Raw genomic sequence first — 25,805 nt, 5'->3', positions numbered from 1 at the left:
GTTGCACAGTCTTAAATGGCCGCTACTGCGCCAGACAAACCTCTGCACACTGGCCGTCTTTCTGTGGCAGGCAGCGTTACATATATTGCCCGGGGGTCCACGCACGCCTAGCGGGCAGCAGCCAAGAACGTTCTTAATGGCCGCCGGGTCCAAGGGCTGCAGTCCGCGGTCCAGCTGAGACCAGCCCCACGCAGCTGCCCGCGACCCCCAGCACCAACAGGCAGAGCCCGGGACGCAGCACGCACCAGGATCGCACCTGCTTCCACGGATACTGGCCCCTCGCGCACCGCGTCCCCACCCACCACCACCGGCGCCGGAGCCTCAGGCGCCGCCGTCCAGCAGGGCCCCCCGCACAGCCGGTCACCTCCGATCGGGGATTCTACGTGATGCTCGTCGACTCCAGGCAGCCTCCTCTCCGGTCACGCTGTCTTTCCTCGATATATCTTCCTCCCGACCACTGCCAGATCGTCATAGTACACTTCAGCACTCCCGCTCTAAGCAGCCCGCCAACAGTCACCTCCTTCTGGCCGGCCGCTCTGGGGGGCATACTCTGACCGCACTTCACAGCTCTGCCCAAATTATCACACCCGCCAACACGTCCACACAAGCGTCCTCTTTCCGATCCAGCGGCTTCTCGACCCTACCGCAGTTCGCGCCTCCGCCAACTCCCACAGTGCGCTCTGCGCCCTACTTGCCGTTAATCCAGCCCCGGCCTCGCGTTGATGTTTCCTCCGCTCCTGGCGGCTCCAGGTCTGCAGGGCCTGTTCCAGCCAAAACTTCAGCATATCTCGGGGCAGCAACCGTCCTCCTTGTGTACCCTCCCTGGGTCCCTTGCCACTTGTCTCTGCATGCCTTTGCAAAATGAGTTATGTGTCGGCAGTTGGAGCAAGGCTCATCCTCTCGCAGGGCAGACATTCATCGTCTTATGCTCTATACCACAGCTGCCACACCCATTTCCTTGCAGCTTCAATGCAGGGGAGGCCCCTGGCATCTATGAATTACATTGACCTTTCCCTCCTTCACTATTCTCTCTTTAAGGGTTCCTCATGATGCTCAATCCTTCTTAGGGCTACCTCCATTTAATCTGCCTTGCTGTTCAACCGTTTATGTGTGCGGGTCAGGACACGAATGTCATTTAGGAAGATGCCTGGCGGTCTTACCATTAGGCATCGGTGCAAAGCAGACTTTAATCCCTGGATTATCTGGGTATGTATTTCTTCTGGGTGGTTGATTGTTCACTCACATACCCAATAGCTTTTAAAGCTGTGCGTGGAACATGTTGACGGATTCTTATTGAGCTTGATGAGCTTGGTGTAGTTTTAAACGCTCATAATCAAGGTTGAGCTGCAGATCGAAATTTCTGTTTAGGGAGACTATGACAGTCAAAATCTTTTTCTCCTCTGTGTTAGGTAAGTTCGCAAGTAAGTCATATAGCTTTGCCCCACCAAAATGTACAAACACGACCTGTTTCAGCTCTGTCAGTTTCATGGGTGGCACCAAAATAGTGTTAGAGGTGTCTGATCCAGAAGCACCATCTCAATGCAGCTGAGGCTGGATCGGCTAATTGGCTAAACAGTGAGAATGCTGCAACAAAAGGCATGAGCATACAGGGCTGAGGCCCAGTTGCCAGGGGTTGCCCATTGATTCATCATTGTGATGGGAGATGCAGGTATAGGGTGTGACTCTCACCCTTCCCTGGAGACCACCTGCATGTAACTCGGCCCTTTGTATAACTTTTCATGACACCCCCCCCCCACCCCCCCCCACACGGTACAGTCACTGCTACTCACCTTGCAGTTAACTCTGGGCAATATCACTCAGCTAATGTCATTATGTGCACAATCAGTTGTGTACTGTCTTCCTCAAACCACAGTATTGTCTTCTACAATGCTCACTGTCTTTGCTTCTGACTCCTCCACGATAGGATGGAAATCAGGCCAGAAATTGTGCACCAAAATCACTACAAAGTCGCAGTGGCGTCACTAGGGTTGGTGTCACCCGGTGCGGGTAACTCATGGTGTCACCCCCTCACAACTTACCGGATGGACCATCTCACCCTCTGCCTGCACCATGTCCCCTCTGCCTGCACCATCTCACCCCCTGCCTGCACCATCTCTCCCTTAGCCTGCACCATCTCACCCTCTGCCTGCACCATCTTCCCTCTGCCTGCACCATCTCTCCCTCTGCCTGCACCATCTTCCCTCTGCCTGCACCATCTCACCCTCTGCCTGCACCATCTTCCCTCTGCCTGCACCATCTCTCCCTCTGCCTGCACCATCTCTCCCTTTGTCCGCACCATCTCCCCTCCGCCTGCACCATCTCTCCCTCTGCCTGCACCATCTCCCCTCCGCCTGCGCCATCTCTCCCTCTGCCTGCACCATCTCCCCTCTACCTGCACCATCTCTCCCTCTGCCTGCACCATCTCTCCCTCTGCCTCCACCATCTCTGCCTCCGCCTGTGCCATCTCTCCCTCTGCCTGCCCCATCTCTCCCTCTGCCTGCCCCATCTCTCCCTCTGCCAGCACCATCTCCCCCTGCCTGCACCATCTCTCCCTCTGTCCGCATCATCTCCCCTCCGCCTGCATCATCTCTCTCCTCTACCTGCACCATCTCCCTTCTGCCTGCACCATTTCCCATCTGCTCGTACCATCTCCCCCTCTGCCTGCACCATATCTCCCTCTGCCTGCACCATCTCCCCCTCTGCCTACACCATCCCTCCCTCTGCCTGCACCATATCCCCCTCCGCCTGCGCCATCTACCCCCTCTGCCTGCACCATCTCACCCTCTCCCTGCACCATCTCTCCCTCTGCCTGCACCATCTCCCCTCTGCCTACAGGCGGAGGCAGAGATGGTGGAGGCAGAGGGAGAGATGGTGCAGGCAGAGGGAGAGATGGTGCAGGTGGAGGGGAGATGGTGCAGGCAGAGGGAGAGATGGCGGAGGGGAGATGGTGCAGGCAGAGGGAGAGATGGTGCAGGCAGAGGGTGCGATGGTGCAGGCAGAGGGAGAGATGGTGCAGGCAGAGGGTGAGATGGTGCAGGTGGAGGGGAGATGGTGCAGGCCGAGGGTGAGATGGTGCAGGCGGAGGGGAGATGGTACAGGCGGAGGGGACATGGTGCAGGCAGAGGGAGAGATGGTGCAGGCAGAGGGTGCGATGGTGCAGGCAGAGGGATAGATGGTGCAGGCAGAGGGTGAGATGGTGCAGGTGGAGGGGAGATGGTGCAGGCCGAGGGTGAGATGGTGCAGGCGGAGGGGAGATGGTACAGGCGGAGGGGACATGGTGCAGGCAGAGGGAGAGATGGTGCAGGCAGAGGGTGAGATGGTGCAGGCGGAGGGGAGAGATGGTGCAGGCAGAGGGTGCGATGGTGCAGGCAGAGGGAGAGATGGTGCAGGCAGAGGGTGAGATGGTGCAGGTGGAGGGGAGATGGTGCAGGCCGAGGGTGAGATGGTGCAGGCGGAGGGGAGATGGTACAGGCGGAGGGGACATGGTGCAGGCAGAGGGAAAGATGGTGCAGGCAGAGGGTGAGATGGTGCAGGCACAGGGGGTAGATGAGGCAGGCAGAGGGAGGGATGGTGTAGGCAGAGGGTGAGATGGTGCAGGCAGAGGGAGAGATGGTGCAGGCAGAGGGGGAGATGGTACGAGCAGAGGGGAGATGGTGCAGGCAGAAGGGAGATGGTGCAGGCAGAGGAGAGAGATGGTGCAGGCGGAGGGGAGATGATGCGGACAGAGGGAGAGATGGTGCAGGCAGGGGGGAGATGGTGCAGGCAGAGGGAGAGATGGGGCAGGCAGAGGGAGAGATGGCACAGGCGGAGGCAGAGATGGTGGAGGCAGAGGGAGAGATGGTGCAGGCAGAGGGAGAGATGGTGCAGGTGGAGGGGAGATGGTGCAGGCAGAGGGAGAGATGGTGCAGGCGGAAGGGAGATGGTGCAGGCAGAGGGAGAGATGGTGCAGGCCGAGGGGAGATGGTGCGGACAAAAGGAGAGATGGTGCAGGCAGATGGAAGATGGTGCAGGCAGAGGGTGAGATGGTGCAGGCTAAGGGAGAGATGGTGCAGGCAACGGGTGAGATGGTGCAGGCAGAGGGGAGATGGTGCAGGTAGAGGGGACATGGTGCAGGCAGAGGGTGAGATGGTCCATCCGGTAAGTTGTGAGGGGGTGACACCATGAGTTACCCGCACCGGGTGACACCAACCCTAGTGACGCCACTGCACTAATCCTTAGTTAGCCAACACACCGACATGAAAGTGAGCGTTGGTTCTGCGCTCCACTTTGCTTATGAAGTCAGGCTTCAGTGGGTTGTGGCACTTATGAAGCATTTATTTAGCAGAGAGTGCATTTTTTGCCGAATAAAATCCATGCTCTGTTGCGCTGTATTCAATTTTTCCAAACAAATATTTCTTACTCATTCTGCGCATGTTCCCTTGCACGCAGATAACAAATGGTGCGTCATTCCACCATTTTATATGCTCATTTATGCATTTCTAAAATGTCAAAAAGGTGTTGCATTTTTAATAAGAGAGATGTGTTCATGAGTGTGAACGCATGATGATTCGTGTGTGCGACACTGAGAGGATTCATTTACATAGACAGAGAAGACACACTCGCCCTCACCTTCGAGCAGGGCTGTGTTACACAGCGTAACCTTATGGTGTCACCCCATGTGAGGGTGTCACCCGGTGCGGTCCACACCCCCGCACCCTCCTAGTGACGCCACTGCATGAAGAAATGCTTCTCTGCGCAGAGCGGCCACTGCAGTGGGGACACCCAGCTTTTCTCACAAAAGCACAGTGAGTGTTCAGAAATATTTATGGTGCTGCACACACTGTAGGGGTGGAGGAGGATAGCTACCATGAGGCAAGGCCAACAACATCAGTGGGTGCAACACGCAATGACAACATGAATATTGAGGTTACTCTGTGGTCTTGGACTGAGAAGTCCTATGTCCCTTTATTTAAACCCTGTGCCGCACCCAGCCTTGTAGTTTTGTGTGATAACAGAGCATCTATGTTGGAACTGCAAGTTGATTCACTACTGATATTTTTTCAGTTTCTTCCCTAAAGGTTTATCGAACATGTGATTAGGTTTATCTTAATACTTCTTTTGACGTCTATAGGCACATTTCAAAGACATAGCCAAAATGTTCACTTAATCATTCTTATCAGTATTTGTTCATTTGCTGTTCATTTCATGTGGATTCTTGACATCCCCAGCACAACAAGCTCCTTCATGACTACGTGTTAATTTGTACCTGTTTGTTTTCTTGTAGGATAGTGAACGTTTCCAATCACGAAGCCAAGATATGGAGCAAAAACTTACAGCCAAAGAACAAGAACTGGAGCAAATTGTCAAAAAACAGAAAAGGGTAAAAATTCTTTATCATAATACAAAAATCATCTTGTCATCCCTACAGCCTCTCATTGCCTCTTGAATGTTGTGCGGTCAGCTATTAGTATTTCAGCTTGGACGCTTTGGGTTTGGAACCAGAAAATGTATGATCCTGTTCTTCATAACCTTACTTACCATTTTCAGTAGTGCTTTTGAGAACAAAGAGCAATATGTACAATGCTTTTTGGGATGACAACCTCAGCAAAACATCTCTTTCGACTGGTCCAGATTGTTTATAATGTTGAAAAATTGTTCAGATAAAACCTATTCCTCTTGACATTCTGTGATATAATGGAGTTATTATCAATTTTGAAATGCTTTTTTGTTAATTAACCTATGCTTTTTGTTGAGTTACTTATGTTTGGTAATTAGTTTATGTTGTCCATGTCACTGAACTCATCTGCTAAATTCTAGCTTACAGTGTCAGAAAGCTGATATACATCAGCAGTGTTGTCAACTGCACTACATAGTTGTTCCACCTCTAATGGTTGGCTGACTGACTGCATACTCACACTTGTGAATACCACTAAAACCTGATAAGACCTCTGGCAACAGGTGTTCTAACAACAATTGTGCCTTGAGCAGATATTTGTAGACGGTGAATTAAATGCATGCCCAAACAGAATTTGAGAGGTAATTCTTGATGGCACTTAACAAAGGTAGTAAGCCTGATCTTAGGATACAGTTGAAATTACTAGAGGTGTGCTGAATGGCCAGAAAAGAAGTACATTAGTGATCTTAGCTGATCTTTTTCTTTTTTTGTTTGAGTGCACTCAGTTTACGTTCCTGGCTATTCAGGCTGCTCTCCAATTGTTTCCTGATCCCATACATAGTTTTCATGCATTCATCGATCATCCAAAAAATAAAAAATGAGTGCTGGCTTCAAATCCTGGCAGTTCTTCTAGATAGCTCTGTGTTTCACCAAGTTGTGAATACTAATATTTCCCAAGGTTCATAATCAAGTCAACTACAACAGCATTTGTGAAACAAGCAAATGCTTGTTTCTTCAAAGTTCTTCCAAAAAAGGGCCTTGGCTGCCCTTCTTTCAACTATTCTGCTCAACAACGCAAATCTTTGTACCTAAGAACACAGTTATTCATATGATTTCTTCATGTGTACTTTCATGACTTAGAATTTGTTGGTCATTATTCAAACAATGCACCTTTCAGGGTGTCCGTTACCTCGAAGTGCAAGACATCCAACCTTTACCAAATAATGTGGGATAAAAACTCTTTTGCAGTTACATTATTGATTACTGGAGATTAGATTCTTTAGTCGTAATAACACTCATAGCATTTCTTCTACTTTTATTTTTAGTTAAGTGCCTTCTCATCTGAGTTTCACCACAGCACACCTTTTCCAGTGGGATTTTTTCATTTCATTTTATAATTCAGACCTCCTTTTATACAGACCCAGAAATATGTCTGAGCTGCCTCTGCTTCAGTGTTCCATTCTCTATTGAAAATGTCTTCATATTTATAACTGCTTTCTCTTGATTCATTTTCTATCTAAGATTGAGGTGGCCTGAATACCAGGAGTAAAGCCTCCTTGCCAGTCAGCACTGTCTTCTTGTGACCACTGATGAAAAGACATAAAGTCCCAACTCCAATTTAAGCAGACCAAGGCTCCATTTTCTTGATTTTTGCAGAATCATCAACATGTCTGCCTTTAACGCAGATGTCACCTGTCATTATCTCTGAAAGTGTCAAGTCATTAGATACAGACATCAACAAGACATCTGATGTGACATCGGACTGGAGCATGTGCCTTGTTATCTCAATTTCAAGGTCAAACAAGAACAATAGCCAAGACATTGTAGTTTGAATGGTCATGTTTTTACCTTATCTGTTTAAAAGAATTACAACGGACTCTCTAACGAAACGCCTATCTGGGCTTGAAGACAGAAACAGGAGAGGGACCCTAAGAATTTTTGGAATCCCTGAAGGAGAAGAAGATCATTCAAGCTCATTCATCGCCTTCTTGGAAAGCTGGTTTGCATAAGCCACTAACTTAACCTTCAGTATGACCTTGGAGTTTGACAGTACCCATCGGGTCCCAACTAGACCCATACCAAACCAGAAAAACCCAAGACCAATTGTATGTGAATCTCTCCGCTACCAACATGTGGAACAGATCCTTGCTTTCATGCGTAAAAATAACCACATTCTCTGGAAACACAGCAACATTTTCATATCTCAAGACTACAGCAAAGAAACTGTGGCTACTAGAAAAGTATTTTTAGCACTTCAACCAAGACTAAGAGACTTGAATTACCAGTTTGCCTTTGCAGGTCCAGAAAAATTCCGTGTAATGATCCAAGGATCCCCACACTTCTTCAAGGACCACCTACAACTGAAGAGATTCCTTGACGGTCCTGATGATCCTTCTATGGACTCGACAGCCTCCGGATCTTCCTTAACATCCTCCTAAGCCTCCGTCTAACAAGTTCCTCCAGTAAATACTCAAGACAAGCCTCAATCTTCATATGTTCAATGCTCAAATGAATGTGAATAGGAATGTGACATGAACTCAGCAAGGAGCTTGTCTGAACTCTTCTGTCTCATGGTTGTCTCATGGTTACTGCACGGTCATAATTGGTTCTTATGCAAGTATCTAATCTACCTTGTCATACTTTTGTAGTTTGCTCACAACGTTGTAATGTGACCGCCCTGAGCTCCTCAGAAGCGGCCGCTCCTCACGCTGCTCCCTGCCCTGATACTGGTATTGTAGCGCTATACTGGCAGACTGCTTCTCACCTCTGAAAAACAATTGTGCTTTTGCTCACACTGCTCCTGCAATAATTATCTGTGCCTGATTGTTGTAACTGTATCGTAGCGCTTCACTACTGAGCTGCGCTTTCATTCATACTCGATTGTGCATTGCTGCCTTACCTGCGTGATTAATTTGTGCCTGATTGTGCCGGTGACGCTTCCCTTTGCATAGTGATTATTGGGGTCACTGTAAAGTCCTGTTTGGCTTTTGGCTCGCTGCCATCTTGTTGTTGTTGATTCTGCCTCCCAGCCCGGCCCTCCACCCCGCTCCCGCCTCCCAGCTGCCCCTCCCTCACCCCACCCCCCTCCACTATCCACTTATGACAGATGCTCTTGTGCGCAGCGTCCACGTGCAGCGGTCGCGCCCCATGCGCGCCGAAGGTGCACCAAAGGTAAGCCCATCTACGCCCGTCCGCGCCTGGACCGTGCCCAGCGCCAGACCCCCTGGCCCCCGCAAAACCCATTCCACCCGCATAACATACGACGCCGCAACACTCTTTGCCCTTAACCCCGGCAGCACACCACAATGCTACCAAGCTGCCCCAGGACACACCCATGGACCCTTCACCTGCCACTCCTGCAAGTTTGTCTGCATCAGAACACACTCCAAATCCACAAACTCCAAACAGAGCTGCGACACTAACCACCTAAAGTGCATCCTGCTCAACACCCGCTCGGTCCACAGACACTCCATTGAACTCTGGAACCTACTCAACACTACATCTCCAGACGTCGCCTTCCTTACAGAAACCTGGATTAACGCCTCATCAGCGCCCGACATCGCCATAGCCATCCCAGACGCCTACAAGATCATCCAAAAAGATCGCACCAACCAAACAGGAGGAGGCATCGCCATCGTCCATAAAAACACCATCCGCATCACGACCAGTTCCGACGATAACCTCGCAGCCGCCAAACACCTTCACTTCCAGATCCACACCGACCCCAAAACCACACTCAGAGGCACCCTCATCTACAGACCACCAGGACCCCGCACACAATTCTGCGAAGACATCACTGACTTCATCAGCCCACATGCCCTCCCCTCCGAGAACTACATTCTACTGGGAGACCTCAACTTCCACCTGGAAAAGAACAACGACAACAACACCACCACCCTCCTGGACAACCTCGCCAATCTCGGACTCAAACAACTTGTTGACACCCCCACCCACTATGCCGGACACACGCTCGACCCTATCTTCACCTCCAGCAAGCACATCTCCTTCGATCACACCACTGCTCTCCATTGGACGGACCACAGCTGCGTTCACTTCAACTACAAAAAGACCACGACCCACAACCCCCAGCAACCCATTCCTCGAAGAAACTGGAACAAAATCACCACCGACCAGCTTTTCACATCGCTTCACCAAAACCCTCCTGCCAAATCATCGGACCCAAACCAAGCAGCCACCAACCTCACACAATGGATCACCCACAGCGCCGACGAACTAGCACCCTTGAAAAACCATCTAATCAAGCAAGGTAGCAAAAAAGCCCCCTGGTTCAACGATGACCTTAAGACATCCAAGAAGCTCTGTCGCACGCTAGAGAAAGCCTGGAGAAAAAACCCAACCACTGACAACCTGGCCACCTTCAAGAACGCCACCCGCAAACACCACCAACTGATCCGATTCACCAAGAAATCAGCATTCAAGGATCGACTTGACAACAACACCCAAAACAGCAAGGAACTATTCAACATCGTCAAAGAATTTACCAACCCCACCGCCGGCACCAACGACATCACTCCCTCCCAAGACCTCTGCGACTCTCTATCCTCATTCTTCCACAACAAAATCGCCGACATACATAACAGCTTTCAAAACCAGTCCGAAGACCAGTCCACTCCACCCACCTCCGAACCAAAACCGCACTCTAACAACCTTTACACCTGGAACCCAATCACCACCGAAGACACCATCCACCTGATGAACTCCATCCACTCAGGATCGCCAACCGACCCATGTCCCCACCACATTTTCAACAAAGCAGACTCCACCATCGCACCCCATCTCCGCGATGTCATCAACTGTTCCCTCAACTCCGCTACCTTCCCGGAAAGCTGGAAACCTGCCGAACTCAGCGCCCTTCTGAAGAAACCCACAGCAGACCCCACTGAACTTAAGAACTACCGCCCCATCTCGCTCCTCCCATTCCCTGCCAAAGTCATTGAGAAAGCCATCAATAGTCAGCTCGCCGCCTTCCTTGAATCCAACAAATCCCTCGACCCCTCACAGTCCGGCTTCCGAGCCAAACACAGCAGCGAAACCGCCCTCATCGCAGCAACAGACGACATTCGAACTCTACTGGACATCGGAGAAACAGCTGCCCTCATCCTACTTGACCTCTCCGCAGCCTTCGACACAGTCTGTCATAGCACACTCATACAACGCCTCAGCAACGTCGGAATACAAGGAAAAGCATTGGATTGGATCATCTCGTTCCTCGCCGGAAGAACCCAAAGAGTCCGCCTCCCCCCTTTTAGATCAGAGGCCACCGAAGTCATCTGCGGCGTACCACAAGGATCATCACTCAGTCCCACCCTCTTCAACGTATACATGAGTCCCCTCGCATCCATAGCGCGCCAACACAACCTCAACATCATCTCCTACGCAGACGACACCCAGCTGATCCTCTCCCTCACCAAAGACCCAAACACCACCAAAACCAACCTACACGAAGGAATGAAAGAAGTAGCCGAGTGGATGAAGAACAGCCGTTTAAAACTAAACTCGGACAAAACGGAAGTCCTCATCCTAGGGTCATCCCCCTCTGCCTGGGACGACTCATGGTGGCCACCGGCCCTGGGAACCGCACCCATACCTACGAATCACGCACGTAACCTGGGCTTCATCCTGAACTCCTCCCTCTCGATGACCAGACAAGCCAACGGCGTCTCATCATCATGCTTCAACATCCTACGCATGCTCAAAAAAATCTTCCGCTGGATCCCCACCGAAACAAGAAAGATGGTCACCCACGCATTGATCACCAGCCGACTGGATTACGGAAACACCCTTTATGCCGGAACCACAGCCAAACTACAGAAAAAACTCCAACGCATCCAAAACGCCTCAGCCAGACTTATATTGGACATCCCTCGACAAGCTCACATCTCCGTTCACCTGAAAGACCTCCATTGGCTCCCCGTCAACAAGAGAATAACGTTCCGTCTCCTCACCCACGCACAGAAAGCCCTCTACGACCTAGGACCCGAATGCCTCAACACGCGACTGTCCTTCTACACCCCCTCCCGCCAACTACGATCGTCCAATCAAGCCCTCGCCGCAATTCCGCGCATCCATAGATCCACCATGGGAGGAAGATCCTTCTCCTACTTAGCGGCCAAGACCTGGAATTCTCTCCCCACCCACCTCCGCCTTACACAGAACCACCTCTCCTTCAGAAAGCAACTAAAAACTTGGTTATTCGATAAGTAAAGCACCCCCCCCTCCCTCGGGCGCCTTGAGACCCTCTGGGTGAGTAGTGCGCTATACAAATTTCTGAACTTGAACTTGAACTTAATGTTGTAGTGTAATGTTGTATTACAGTTGTGTCACACGGTCACAGTCAAAATCAAAATGAGTAGGTCTTCCATCAAAGCAGGCAGCTCCTATTACAACCTCAATGCTCTTAGGGACAATCTCCATAGCACGATCTTACTGTACTTACCAGACTGCCCGGTATGGCCTAGCTCCACTTACCTTACCTAGCCTTACTTTACCTTACCTAGCTTACAAAGCATGAAGTATGCATGCTGCTGCAATACAGAACATAGAGTAGCAATAACAGTAGAAAATATATAGACAAGCAATACATCAGGTATTACAATGGACCACATCACACCTTACGCACACTCAGTTCTCAGTTCCCAGTACTTAGACTCTGTAGTCTTCCTTAATTCCCCGCACTACAAGTTACCATTATGTGTTCAAGATGTTTCACCTTGCTCCCATGGGAGTTGTGCTCTCTTCCCGTGTCACCATGCCAGTGATCTACATTTCGGGAAGGGTGGGTTGGTTAGGGGTGAGGGTGTGGGGGTAGGGGGTTTCAGATCTTGTTCTCTTTGTTTTACTTATCCTTATTTGCTGTCTTAGCCATGTTTGCCTTTGTCTCTTAAGTGCCTTGCCTCTCTCCTCTTGTCATGTCTCCGGTAGCAATTGCCACAGTGTTATCCCTTCACATACAGATGATAATACCTTGGAAGGTTCTACTATGGTAAGAGCTTCGTCAGAGGTGAATCATTAAAATAATTAGAGGGGAAATCATTAAAATTAGATCTGCCATCAAGTGGGACACCAATAGGGACACCAACAGCAACCTTGAGAGGTTGGAAAAAGAGATCGCTATGTTAGAGGAAAAACATGTAATATCCAAAGAGTTACTAGTCCTGAACGAAATAGTGAGGAAGAAATACGAGTATAATAAAATAATCAGTGATAGAGCGGGAGTTTGGTTCACTAAACAGAATGAGTAGAACTTTGAAAATCACATACTGTAAATGTGGGAATTGAACAATACTAATTTCTTCAGGGCACTATCTACTGGACTCCTTTTTCTCACACATTTGACTTGTGAGCATTTTCAATCTCTCACCCAGACCATATCGAGAACAGAAATTCTTTTTAACGAAACCTACATTATTTAATTTCTCAGGACGGTCCCATAATGCAACAGCTAGAAAATCATTTCAGATTCTGGCAATGGAACCGTAATACTTAGGTGCCTATACAGTGCACTGCCTTGTGCAATGCCTTGTGCCATTTCTATTGGCTGAAATAAAAGGTGTTGCTACTGCCCTATGAAATGACAGTCAAGCTACTGTTTTAAATGGATGGAAGGCCAATTCAGCCTTGCCAGAATTTGATCTTATGACCTGCAGATCAAAGCATATGTGCATAACTAATTGTCTGCATAACTAATTTTTTCAGAGCATAACTTCTTGTTCGTTCACTGATCATTCTGCTGGCATTGCAAACTTAAGAAGGTGTGATGAGAGACTTGCTTTGTAGATCATATCTTTACTAGTATTTTTATAAAATAATCAAAAATTCACATCCATTCTTTGATTATACATTCTTTTTAATTTTCTAAAATTATTAAAGCAAATTGCTCCCATTAATTTCATGTTGTTAACATTGTTTCCTGCTTACGTCCTTTTCATGAAAGGATTTCTGAAGGGTGAAATAATATATAATAGGAATATCATTCAAATAAAAGCATTTTTATAAGGTTTTGAGTTTGTCAGAATATAAATCTTTTGTTAAATTGGCATTTACAAACAAACCTGATATAAGATTCAGTTTTCTCCTTTACCCCAATTATAATGGCAGAAAGAAGTAAAAAGATGCGAGTAAAACCTCAACAATTAATTTTAGGAAACATATTCTATCAAAATTGGATTACTACTCATTCTCAAAACATTGTTCATGTAATTAAGACCTGAACCCTCTAAAACCTCAAAACACACTTTGGAAATATAGATAGTGCCACTTGCTCTGGCATTAGTAGCTAAACACCATATATTTATTGCTTTTCTCTTGTTAACTGGTATTTATATATCATTTATTCATTTGTATGATACAAAACTGCATTCCCTCTCAGATTTACACTATTATCTGGCTAAACTGGGCACAGATATTGTTAGAAATATGTTAAAGTACTAATTGAAAATCCCATGTTCATTATCAGAAGCCAGGTCTACATTTATGTTAGTGGCCACCTGATACATTTCCTAATGTTTTCAAAATGCCACATAAATTGGGCTTTAAGTAAACCACTGCACTAATAGTTAAAGAATGATTTCAAGATAACATGGGAAATACCTCTCTGGCATAGGAATTGGATGAAATAGGCAAATAACCTCAAAGGTTTCACAACCTGGGACACTATAAGTAGTTCTAGTGTATACAGTAAATTAAAAGTATTATATAGAAACCAATGATGTTTAGATAACTTATTAAGTATTTGGTGTTGTGCTGATTTAGGAAGATTCAATTCTCTCAATATCAGTTTCCTTCATGCAAGATAGATAGCACTATCCTTAACTACAGTTAAAGCCTACCAAGGCCGGCTCTAGGCTCACGGAGGCCCTGAGCAGGGAGTGTAGGTAGGGGGCCCGAGGCCGCCAAATCCCTGCCAGGGGCCGCCACGCAAATATGTATCTAAGAATATATATTGGCGTGGCGGCCCCTGGGGTTTGGCGGCCCTGTGCAGGTGCACAGCTTGCACATGCCTTAGGCCGGCCCTGAAGCCTACATTTTTTTCAGGAGAACATGGCGGCTGCACACTGAGTAGCCGCCGGGCATGAGATTTCCATTAGTTCCCCCATCGGCAGAGCGCTTCATGGAGTGCCATGGTCGGTAAAGTAACATACCTTCCGCCGATATCCCCGTAGCTGTTTTCTAGCTTGTTTTCTCCTCTTCTTCCCCGCATGTGCATACGCTGAGGCGGGATGGTGTGTAAGGCATCGGTTGCAGGGGCCATAGTGAGACCGTGAGGGGGGTGCGGAGGCTGTGCAGCCGCGGGACAGTCTGTGTGATCCGGCCCGGCCGTAGGGGGCCTCAGTGAGACCGCAAGGCAGCGGGATGGCAGGGGCTGCAAAGGCTGTAAATGCTGCAAAGGCTGTGTGACAGTGCGTGTGATTCCGTCAGATCCTGTTCGGGGTTTGGAGGGTGCCCTGGTGTTTTGGGAAGACGTTTCTTTTCTCTCGGAGGCAGCAGCAGCGTGTGAAAGCTGAGTTTGAGGCCCAGGAAAGCTGGGTTTTTTGGGGGGTTTTTTGCGCAAATTGCTGGGGAATAGCTCAGTCTCCTCTCCTATCTGACTTTCTTTTTTTAGACAGGCCAGTTAGGCCCGCCAAACATGGATGTGCAAGGGAGAGGAAAGGGAGTGTGGAGAAGAGGGTGACAAGCACAGCTCCCCCAGCTCTCCCAGCCTTGCTTGTGTGGACACTGGGACTTGGACCAGGACTTGTTTTTCTCCTTCCTCATTTGGCTCCACGCGTTGGGGGGCTGCGGCACTGGAGTTAAGGAGAAGTCGCAGGGTGGCATCCCGTGGCTTCCTTAGGGGGGGTATTAAAGGAGCAGCAGCAGAGTGCATCCTGGAGCAGACTAAGGAAGATAAGTGTTTGGAGATACACATTTTGGGTGAAATAGAGCCGGGGCCAGCAAAGTCTCAAGCTCAGCTTATCCAAGACACACAGGGTGCCCAGTTTCATGAAGATTGGCAGGTTAAAGGGGCTGGAATAGCTGGGGGGGGGGGTGTTGCCCATGCCCATGCCCCTTCATCTGTCCTTTCTCAGCTGAGTAATAAAAGCTACAGGAGGGACAGGAAGCATAGGTCTAAGCCCGATAAAAAAGTAGCCGACCAATTACAGTTGAGCGAATTAAAGGGGGGCTTAGATACTGCACCAGATTCCAGACAAGATACCAGCAGTCTTACACCCGGGAGCATTGAGAGTGGTAGCGACTGTGAGGAGTTGGGCAGTGGCAGTGGCGGTAGGGATGCCGGGTGGACAGTGGTGAGGGCTAAGACCAGGAAAGGTGGGAAAGGCAGTAGAAAGTGTACCTCTACTTTTCTATCAGGAGAGGCTAAGAAGAAAAACCCCAAACTTCCTAAAGCCAAGGCTAAGAGCTTGGGTTAGATCCAAAACTTAAGATTACGCCCTCCCTAAGGTCTTATTTTAAGGTCTTGCCAGAAGTACTGAGTCTGGGGGAAGTTGGTAGAACGACAGGGGATGTTGGAATTCAGTCAGCACCAGATTCAAGTGAGCCAGGCACCCCTACTCACTCCTTAGTAAAAGCAAAAGTAAATGTAGGTACCCATAGGCTGGGAGCTCACACTACTGTAGATAATATAGTTGATATAGGCAGCCCTGAGTTAACAGGAAGAGGTGACAGGATTGAGTTAGGAAAAGAGGGGGGAGAGGTATCCACAGATCAGATCCCTCACGAAGCCACCATAGCGAACCCTCAGGCCTCACCAAAGGGTCATAGACCTGTTGTGGGAGAGTGTGCTCCGGCACTCACTCTGGCATTGGCTCTGGCTCAGGCTGTGGCCCGACTCAAGTTCAAGTTCTGGCTCAAGCTTCGGCTCCAGTTCCGGCCTTGGACTCAGCCCTGGTTCAAGTTTCCGTTGCGGCTACAGAGGCTCACTAAATCTCCTCTCTAGAAATACTCATGGCCTCACTGGCAGTGGATATAAAGAAGGACTTTGAGGTTTCAGCTTCAAACCAAGGGGAGATCAGACGTTTCTGCGAGTCCTTAAACAAAAAAGTAGATCTTTTGAATGTAAGGACAGACGCCCTGGAATCGCAAGTGGGGACACTAACTGGTCAGCTGAATGTCATGAAGGGGGGCTTTGCAGCCTTGAAGAAAGAGAAAAGAGCATTGAGAGACATGGTGGAAATGGTAGAGAATAACTCCTGTAGGAACAACTTACGAGTATTGAATGTCCCAGAGGGCAGTGAGGGGAGTGATCTAAAATCTTGTATGATAAACCTCCTAAAAGAATCATTAGAATTTGAGATCACTGCCGAAGAGTTGGATAGGGACATTCAAAGAATTCATCGGGACCCCTTCAGATGTAACCCGAGTCATTCCAAGCCAAGGAAAATCCTTATCAATTTCCTTACCTACTCAGTAAAAGAAAAAATCCTGAATCTTTCTCTTAAACTTAAATCACTGAGGGGCAAGGACCTTCCTTTTCAGATTTGATCAGATCTAGCTAGAGCTACTCTAGATCGTCAGTGGGAATTGGGGAGGAAGATGGAAGAATTAAAAAAAATGGGAGCAGTGGCCCAACTAAATTTCCCGCCTCCTTGAGGATCATGTACAAAAATAAGATGTACAATGTAAGATCGGTACAGGAGGCTGAGGATCTCCTCGGAAACCTAGTCGGGTTAAGCATATACAAGCTATAGGCCATGGCAGCTTTGAGACCTGTCTCCAGATCCATATCAACTTATAACTAAGTACTATGTGCTTATGAATGTAGGAGAGGGTCGGGGGAAGAATGGTAAAGTTTGTTTTAGAGTGGGGGTGGAAGTGGGAGGAAGGTGTGGCAAAAGAGATATTAATATAGACACCGATTAGATCTTCCTCTTTTCTATCTTCCTCTTACCTATTTCTGTTTTTTTTTCCACCCCTCGCTCAGAGAAGGATAGGGTTATACCTGTGTCTGTATTTAAGGGTAAGGATAAGGATATTAAAAAGCATATTATAACAGAGGCGGGAAGGTCGATTCCCGTAGGCGGGGTTTTATGCTTTGCACTCCTGGGTGGGGGTTCTGTGTCATTTTTTTTTTTCACGATTGGGGCACAGGGTGGGAATCTTAGGTCGCAATACCTGGATGAATTTTGTCCAGATGATTGAGGGTTGGGTTCTCCAGGGGTGGGGGGTAACGGAAGGGGGGGAGGAGGGAGGGTTAAAAGTTTTTAAAAAAACAAATTTTCGCTATTTTTGATTTGTCAAGCTCTAGAATTAAAGTGAAGGGCGTAGGAAAGGCATGGAGGGCGCTAATAACTAATATTTCGCAGCTGGCAAGGGCAAAGAAGAGGGAGCTGTTGTAAATAAGGTATGGAGGCAACTGGTGATTCTTGTAGGTTCCTTTATTTAATTGAAGAGACAGCGTAAGAGCAGACCACCCACAGCAGCAACAACCGGTCAACTGCCACAGGGTGGAACATACAAGGTAGAGTGGAACATGGAATGTGGAATAGAGAAGGTAGACATTAAGTATTCTTGAGAAAGACTAGAATAGCAACTCACATGTACTACACATCTTCTTCCTTTCTGTTGTTTAAAAACAAAAAAAACAAAAGAAACTTAACAAACAAAATCTTGCAGATAAGTAGGAGGCCGCCTAGGTCTAAGAGGGCGTGTAGAGAGAGATGAACCTTGAGTAGGGACAGGACTCTGCAACAGAGCAGAAGCATCGCCCCCACCAGAGACAACAACCCTATCTTGTACATGAGAACCATGGGACGCACCATTAGAAGGTTGCAAATCATTAGTGTCATTGGCAAGCAAAAACCCACTGGTAACGGAGTCATCAGAACATGAAGTAGAAGGAGCAGGACTCTCAGAGTGCAAGGAAGACAAAGGGGAGGAGCCCTTTTCCCTCTTGTAGAGAGCCACCCTCCTGAAGTTCCAGCATTCGCCATTATTTAGGATGACACAATATTTGAGCACCTTCTTGACCTTAAATGGGCCCTTGAATTTGGATAAACCTTTCTGTAACCTTCCCAGTTTGATTTTAACCAGATCTCCCTCGAAAAAAGGAGAAGGAGAAGGAGAAACAATAGGAGTAGATTCAACTTCATCAGATTGAAAATCATCTGGGAAATTACTCTGGGCTTGCAGAGCAACGACATCCCTCATCCAGGATGGAAATAACTTTAAACCAGGATCCCGTCCTCTCATCAACTGAAACGGAGACAGATGTCCATTAGCCAAAGGGGTGGTACGGTATGCCCATAGCATTTCATTCACCATCTTCCTAACAATATGACCACCACAAGATGCCATCTGTATAATACCCTTAACAACTTTATTGGCTCTTTCGCAAACAGCATTCCCTTGAGGATTGTATAAGGAAGTATGGTGATGGGAGACGCCACACTCCTTTAAGAAGATCTCCATGTCCTTGGAGGTGAGTTGTGGACCATTATCTGTGATTAGGACAGAAGGCAGGCCCTCATCCTTAAAGAGGTTTCCCAAAAACCTGATGGAGTTGGAAGAAGTGATATCATTGGTAAAATGGACAACCAACCACTTGGTGAAAACATCAATGACAACAATGGCAAATCTATCACTCTCCCCTAATTCACCCATTGGGCCAATAAAATCAAGTGCAATAGTATGCCAGGGCAAATTTGGTGAAAGAACGTGTGCACCATCAATGAGCTTTGGACCAGTCTTCAAGCGTTTCTCTCCTTCCCTGCAGAGAGAACAACTCTCAACCCAATCTACTACTTGGGAGTCAACGCCAGGCCACCAGAAGTGATCTTTTAAACGCCTTTGGGTAAGGGTCTGGCCCATGTGCCCCTCATGTGCTAAAGCCAGTAACTTAGTTCTTAACCCAAAGGGGGGTACACATTTCTCACCTTTACACAGAATGTCCCCAACAATAGAAAGATCCTGTAGGACTTTAATGTAAGGCCTAACAGCGACAGGGACAGAACTCTCTCTTCTAGGCCCCAATCTTATAAGTTTGATGACTTCCTGAAGGGTGGCATCAGCAGACATTTCTCTAGACCAGTCACTGGAAGAAAAAACACCCTCGCCAACAAAAACAGCATCCTCCACCGAGGCCACAGCTATATCATCCAAGTCAAGTGAAACAACTGAATTGTGAGGAGAACGCCAATCCATAGATAATCTCGAGAGACAATCGGCTTGGACATTCCTCCAACCTGGGATGTATTCTACCGAATACTGAAACTCTTGTAGTCTGGCCGCTAGCTTCATAAGGCGGGCAGAACCCTTACCTGCCCCACCAGGTGAAAGAACCTTGATAAGGGGTTTATGGTCAGATCGTAGAGTGAACTTCATGCCCCACAGGTAAGTACGAAAATATTCAACAGCCCAAGAGGCCGCCAACGCCTCCCTTTCGATAACGGAATAGTTCTTTTCCGTATCAGTAAGGGTCCTGGAGGCAAAGGCGATAGTGACTTCTGATCCCCCACACAATTGAGACAACATGGCACCCAGACCATGTGCACTAGCATCAACAGTGACGATAGATCTGTTGTGTACATCAAAGGGAGATAGCATTTTTGCATTGCAAATTTCATTTTTGATGTCTACAAAACATTTCTCTTGCTCATCCCCCCAAATAAAACTTACACCCCGTTTAAGCAAAGATCTAATAGACACAGTCTTATCAGAAAAGTTCTGTACAAACTTAGAGTAGTACTCTATCAGTCCCATAAATGACCAAAGCTGGTCTTTGTCAGAGGGTGAGGGTGCAGAGCGAATTGCTTCACATAGGTTTCTTTTGGGTTTTATACCAGAGGAAGTGATGGTGTAGCCCAGATAGTCTACTTCACACACACCAAACAAACATTTGTCCTTCCGTAAAGTCAGACCAGCATCAGATAACTTCTCAAGAACAACATTCAGAGTGAAATTGTGCTGGGATTCGGTTTGACCATAAATCAGGATGTCGTCCTGAAAGTAGACTACCTTAGGCACATCTTCGAAAATGCCTGACACCATGCGCTGAAAAACGCTGGCTGCTGACTTGAGACCAAATGGCAGACGAGTAAATTGGAAGGTACCCCAGGGAGTGATGAAGGCTGTCAGGGACTTGGAGTCTTTGTGAAGGTCAATTTGGTGGTATGCACTCCTGAGGTCCAATTTCGAGAAAAATTTCGCGCCATTAAGAGTGGTAACTAATTCAGATATGTTAGGTAGTGGGAAAGTGTCGGCAACAACACAGTGGTTGAGAGATCTGAGGTCGACACAGAAACGGAGCTTGCCGTCAGACTTCTTGGTGACGACAATGGGCGAAACCCAAGGAGAGGCTTCAACCGGTTCAATGACCCCAGAATTCAACATGTCATCAAGGAGACTCTTGACCTCATCCCTTATGATGATAGGTATGCGTCTTAACTTGTGTTGTACAGGGACAGAGTTGGGTTTGATTATTATTTTATGTGAATAGCCCTTTAGTCGACCCAAACTCTCACCAAAGACATTTTTAAATTTGGAGAGTAAAGAAATTAGATCAGAGTCTTCTACTACCATGACTTGAGGATCAGCTCGGGGATTCACAACAATGCAAAGGTCATACTGGTGTATCCACCCAAGTATAGCGGGACCAGACTCTGAGACATATACTTTACCAAAAGTTTGTCTGGTTGAGAACACAATGTTAGCTTCAAAATACCCAAGGATGCTCAGTGGTTCCCCTTGATACCCACCAGGAGAAATATCTATAGGGAAAAGAGGACCCATACCCCACTAATCAACAAAAAGTGAATTGGGAATGATTGTGTATCGCGAACCTGTGTCCACCATTAAATAAACATGCTTTTCATTAATAATGAAAAGGGCTTTAGGCCTATTCCTACGTTTGTGGTCTTCACGTTGAAGATCACTGTCATTACCAACCACCAAAATTTTGTCAGTGTCATCTTCAACTACTGTGATATCACAAACATATGAAACAGAAGGACGGGCTTTACTTCTGCAAACACGAGCATAATGCCCCAATTTACCACATTTCATGCATTCCTGTTTGGCTGCAAAGCAAAACTTTGAATCAGAAGCATGTGCAAGGCTACCACATCTAAGACATTGTCTAGAAGAAGAAGGTTTAACAGTGTTATTAGGCTTGACATTAGCAGACTTTTTGTTGAAAAACTTTCTCTGCTTAAGAAGAGCAACTTCGTCTTGGTCATCATCTTCCTGACTATGATACATGTGTGAATGACAAGACACTTCACTAAGGTCACTTGAAGTAGCTCTCTTTTCTAACTCTTTCATACACCCTTGGGACTGTTCAACAACTTTTGCTAAATCAATTGCTGTTTGTAGGTTGGGATTCTTGGCCGCCCAAAGACGTTCCTGAATTTTCTTGTTATTGCATTGTACGATAAGCTGATCCCTGATCAGCTCATCAGTCATGTTGCCAAATTTGCATTTCACTGACATTTCGCGCAGTCTAGAAACAAAGTCATCTATGCTCTCACCAGTTTTTTGACTTTTGGTGTAGAATTTATACCTGTTCATAACCAGGTTCTCTTCTTTGGCATACCTGACTTCAAGACGAGACACAGCCTCCTTATATTCATCCAACGGTGCTTGTGCGCCTGTCAACAGGACTTGCGGTAAGAACCTGAACACACGTTGTCCTTCCTTACCAAGAGAACCCAGTAGAAGTGCTTTTTTGCGTTTGGCAGGGAACTCTTGAGCATCTAGTGCGTCAAGGTAGTTCTCAAACATGGGAAACCAGTCTTCCCACGATATGCTGGGTTGGCCAGGTGAAGAAAGAAAACTGGGTGGTAAAACCACAGAGCTAGACGGAATTGGTGACTGTTCAGACATATTACAGGTTGTGGTGAGAAGTACAGATAATGTTTTAAATTTTCACACACCAAAAAAAAAACGGAATTGTCTGAAAAGGTAACTGATAGTTAATTAAGGCAACTTATTCCAGGAAGAAACGCTACAAACAGGATTAAAATCGATGCTTTACTTGTCAAGGAGCTTTACTTTACGAATGCGCATTAGACGAGCGCATCGTCGTTGCTGGAGTTGAATCCGTAACTATGGCAATTCAAAATGGCCCCCTCAGCGTGATGACGTGGACGTTGAATCGCGCTGGCTGTCTGGGAGAGACGGCGCGTTGAGACGAGTCACGCTGGGTGAGAGGAGCGCATGGTAACGTCACAGAGAAGATCGCTAACTCCTACGGAAAGTTCTAAGACGTCATCAGAGTCGGGAAGACGCCGCAGGAGTAGGAGACTACCAGGAGGGAGACGGCAGGAGGACAAACGTCGGGAAACAGAGGCAGAAGTAGGTAAAAACTTGCCAGTTTCGTAGATTGTCCAAAGTGGAGTCGTCAGGTGCCCTCCGGTAGTATGCAGGAGCGTAAGCAGGATTCAGCTCAACACGGTCTGCTCTTTAGTGTTTGTCTGAGTTCCAGAAGGTGGCGGAATAGCGCAAGGTTCGAAGAAGCGTCACCAAAATACTGTTGTAAATAAGGTATGGAGGCAACTGGTGATTCTTGTAGGTTCCTTTATTTAATTGAAGAGACAGCGTAAGAGCAGACCACCCACAGCAGCAACAACCGGTCAACTGCCACAGGGTGGAACATACAAGGTAGAGTGGAACATGGAATGTGGAATAGAGAAGGTAGACATTAAGTATTCTTGAGAAAGACTAGAATAGCAACTCACATGTACTACAGGAGCCACCATGACTTCTCTGCAGATTCTTTTCTGGAACGTCAATGGCCTGCGCACCAGACCAAGGAGAGATACGATTCTACAATACCTACGAGACTCTACGGCGCAGGTCATTGTCCTCCAGGAAACACATCTAATGGAAGAGCAAATGACTGCCCTGATAAAGCCTCACAGTTGGGTGTGTTCCAATGTCAGTACCAACCAAACAGCAAACATCAGAGGGGTATCTATTATATTTAAGACGTCAGCTAGGGCCCATGTCTGCTCTTATATTAAAGATCCAACTGGTAGGTGGGCGATCGTTAAAATCTTAAATATGGACACCCCGTTAATTTTAACCGGATATTACGGCCCTAACCAGGTCGCCCCTTCTAGCATAAAGACCATCTTTTCACACTTATTGGACTTTTCAGAGCCAGTCATCCTGGCGGGTGACTTTAATATTGTGTTAAATCCAGTACTGGACAAATCACCATCTAATGGAGCAGCATCCCTGTCTAAATCTCGAGAGTATTTGTTGGGGGCCATGAAACAGTTTACTCTATCTGACATCTGGAGAGATAGATCGGGGCAGCAGCAGGGGGTGTCGTATCGAAATTATAAATATAGACATCAGTCACGTATTGATTTTGTGTTGATAAGTTACTCACTAAGGAGTCAGGTTAAGAGCGTAGTATATCTGGCGCCTCACCTCTCAGATCATTCTGGTGTCCTCTTGACTCTCAAATGTCAAACATCTAGCCCAATTAGGACTTGGTACTTTAATCGTGCTATCCTCGGGGAGAAGGAAGAGGAACTGTATCTTTCACAAGAAGTGTCATGGTTTTTAGAGGTGAACGAGGGTACAGCCCTAATCATCTCAGTTTGGGATTCTTTGAAGGCCTTCCTACGGGGACAAATTACTAGCAGGTCCTGTTATAGGAATAAAATGTATAAGGAGGAGATCTCAGATTTTGAGAATAGGCTGAAGGACGCAGAGGTAGATCTTTTTGCTCCAATGTCCTCCGAAATCCTACAGGAGAAGAGAGATAGGATCAAGGATTTGAAATCCCAGCTTGATAGCATTTTGAACACTAGGCTGATTCGAAGGTGGGAAGCCAGCAAAATTTCACACTTTGAATATGGGGAAGGTGCAGACAAGCTTCTTGCTTGGAAGAGTAGATCGGATCGAGCTAGAAGCTATATAAAAGATATTAGGGATGTATGACATTACAACGCATGCTTTTACCACGCATGCTGTTACAACGCAGTTTTTACAACGCATACCATTACAACTCATAGCGCTTTGGGGTGCTGGATAGTGAATAGTTTAATTTACTATTCCAACTCCAATCCCCGTGGACACTAGGGAAGGTGTTGGATAGTAAATTAAATCTATTCCCTATCCTAGAGCGCCCCCCAGCGCAATGCGTTGTAATGGTTTTCGTTGTAAAACCTGCGTTGTAATTGCACTGCGTGGTAAAAGTTGCGTTCTAAAGGTTGTTTCCCGAGATTAGAGATGAAAGCGGTATTTCTGCAACGGATGAAGAAATTTGAGATGCCTTTCAGTCCTTCTTTCAGAACCTTTACCTGGAAGACGGTAATGCAGATAGCCAGCGTGCCCAAAGGTGGCTTGAGGACATGACGCTTCCCTCTCTTACTTCGGAACAACAAAGATATTTGGACAGGGAATTTTCCTGTCTTGAAGTAAGGGAAGCAATCTTTAATACTAAAAAGGGCAAGGCAGCAGTGCCAGATGGCTTACCCTCAGAAATATATAGGGCTATAGCGGATCAGGTAATCCCTTTTATGACCAGGCTCTTTAATCAGATTCTGCAAAAAGGCCTGACTCGGCCGGACTCATGGAACAAGGCCATTATAGTATTGATATTGAAAAAGCGGCATTTAATTGTGGGTCTTATAGACCCATATCTTTATTGAATGCTGACTATACAATCTTTACATCTATAATAGCAGCTCAACTGGGTACAGTGGTGGGGGATGTCCTGCACCTAGATCAGAGGGCCTTCTGTTTAGGTTTGGGGACGTTACATTTTTCAAGAAAGTTAGGCTTAAGGTGCTACAGGGCTTTTCAAAATCTTGGGCAGATTTAAGGAAGGCGGTCTCTTTAGGTTATTTCTCTAACGAGGCCTGTTGTGGGATTCACCAGGGGTCCTGAATGTCTGAGAGATAGCTTGGCAGCCCCGTTAAGGGAATCGGGCCTGGCACTTTCGGGGGACCTGTTCATAGAAGGTTTCCTGTTAACATGGGAACAGCTCAGTGAGAGGGTTGGGACAGGTCTATCCAGGTTTAAATACCTCCAGCTGGCTAGCTGGGTTCAGGCTCAGCTACAGACTACTAGAGGCGGCTTGTTAGGGGCAGGCACCAATTTAGTGCTTAATCTCCTGTCCAGACCACAAGGGAGAAAAGAAGTCTCCTTTTGGTATCAGGCAGTGTTGGAGGCAGTGGACGGAGAGTTTAAACTTGCGCAAGATTTATGGGGGAGTGTCTTGCCAGAACAAGAGTGCGATACCTTGTGGCTAACTTCTTGTAATCTGTTATATGACATAGTAAAGCCCGCATGGCTAGAAAGAAACCGTCTATATACTATCCACAGGGCTTATTTCACCTCCCTGAAGCTATCAAAAATTCCAAAGAGCAGCCTGTATGTTGCAAGAAGTGCAGGCTGACCCTGGCCTCTGACATCCATATGTTTAAAGAATGCCCGGCGTTGGCCTCCTTTTGGGACAGCT

General features: G+C 47.2%; 1 protein-coding gene across 2 annotated transcripts in view; it reads left to right on the top strand.

Moving 5' to 3' along the window:
• CRACR2A (calcium release activated channel regulator 2A) overlaps positions 1–25,805 on the top strand; it is a 990,950-nt gene that overhangs the window by 692,329 nt on the left and 272,816 nt on the right. For both annotated transcript variants that reach the window (XM_078673953.1, XM_078673952.1), the window contains exon 7: positions 5,264–5,359. In XM_078673953.1, the coding sequence (XP_078530079.1) occupies positions 5,264–5,359 (96 nt within the window). The remainder of the gene's footprint in view (positions 1–5,263; positions 5,360–25,805) is intronic.

This window comes from Lissotriton helveticus, chromosome 1_1, assembly GCF_964261635.1.
Source record: "Lissotriton helveticus chromosome 1_1, aLisHel1.1, whole genome shotgun sequence".
In the NCBI taxonomy this organism is placed as follows: Eukaryota; Metazoa; Chordata; class Amphibia; order Caudata; family Salamandridae; genus Lissotriton; species Lissotriton helveticus.
Note: the sequence above shows the minus strand (reverse complement) of the source record. Positions and strands in the feature narration are given on the sequence as shown.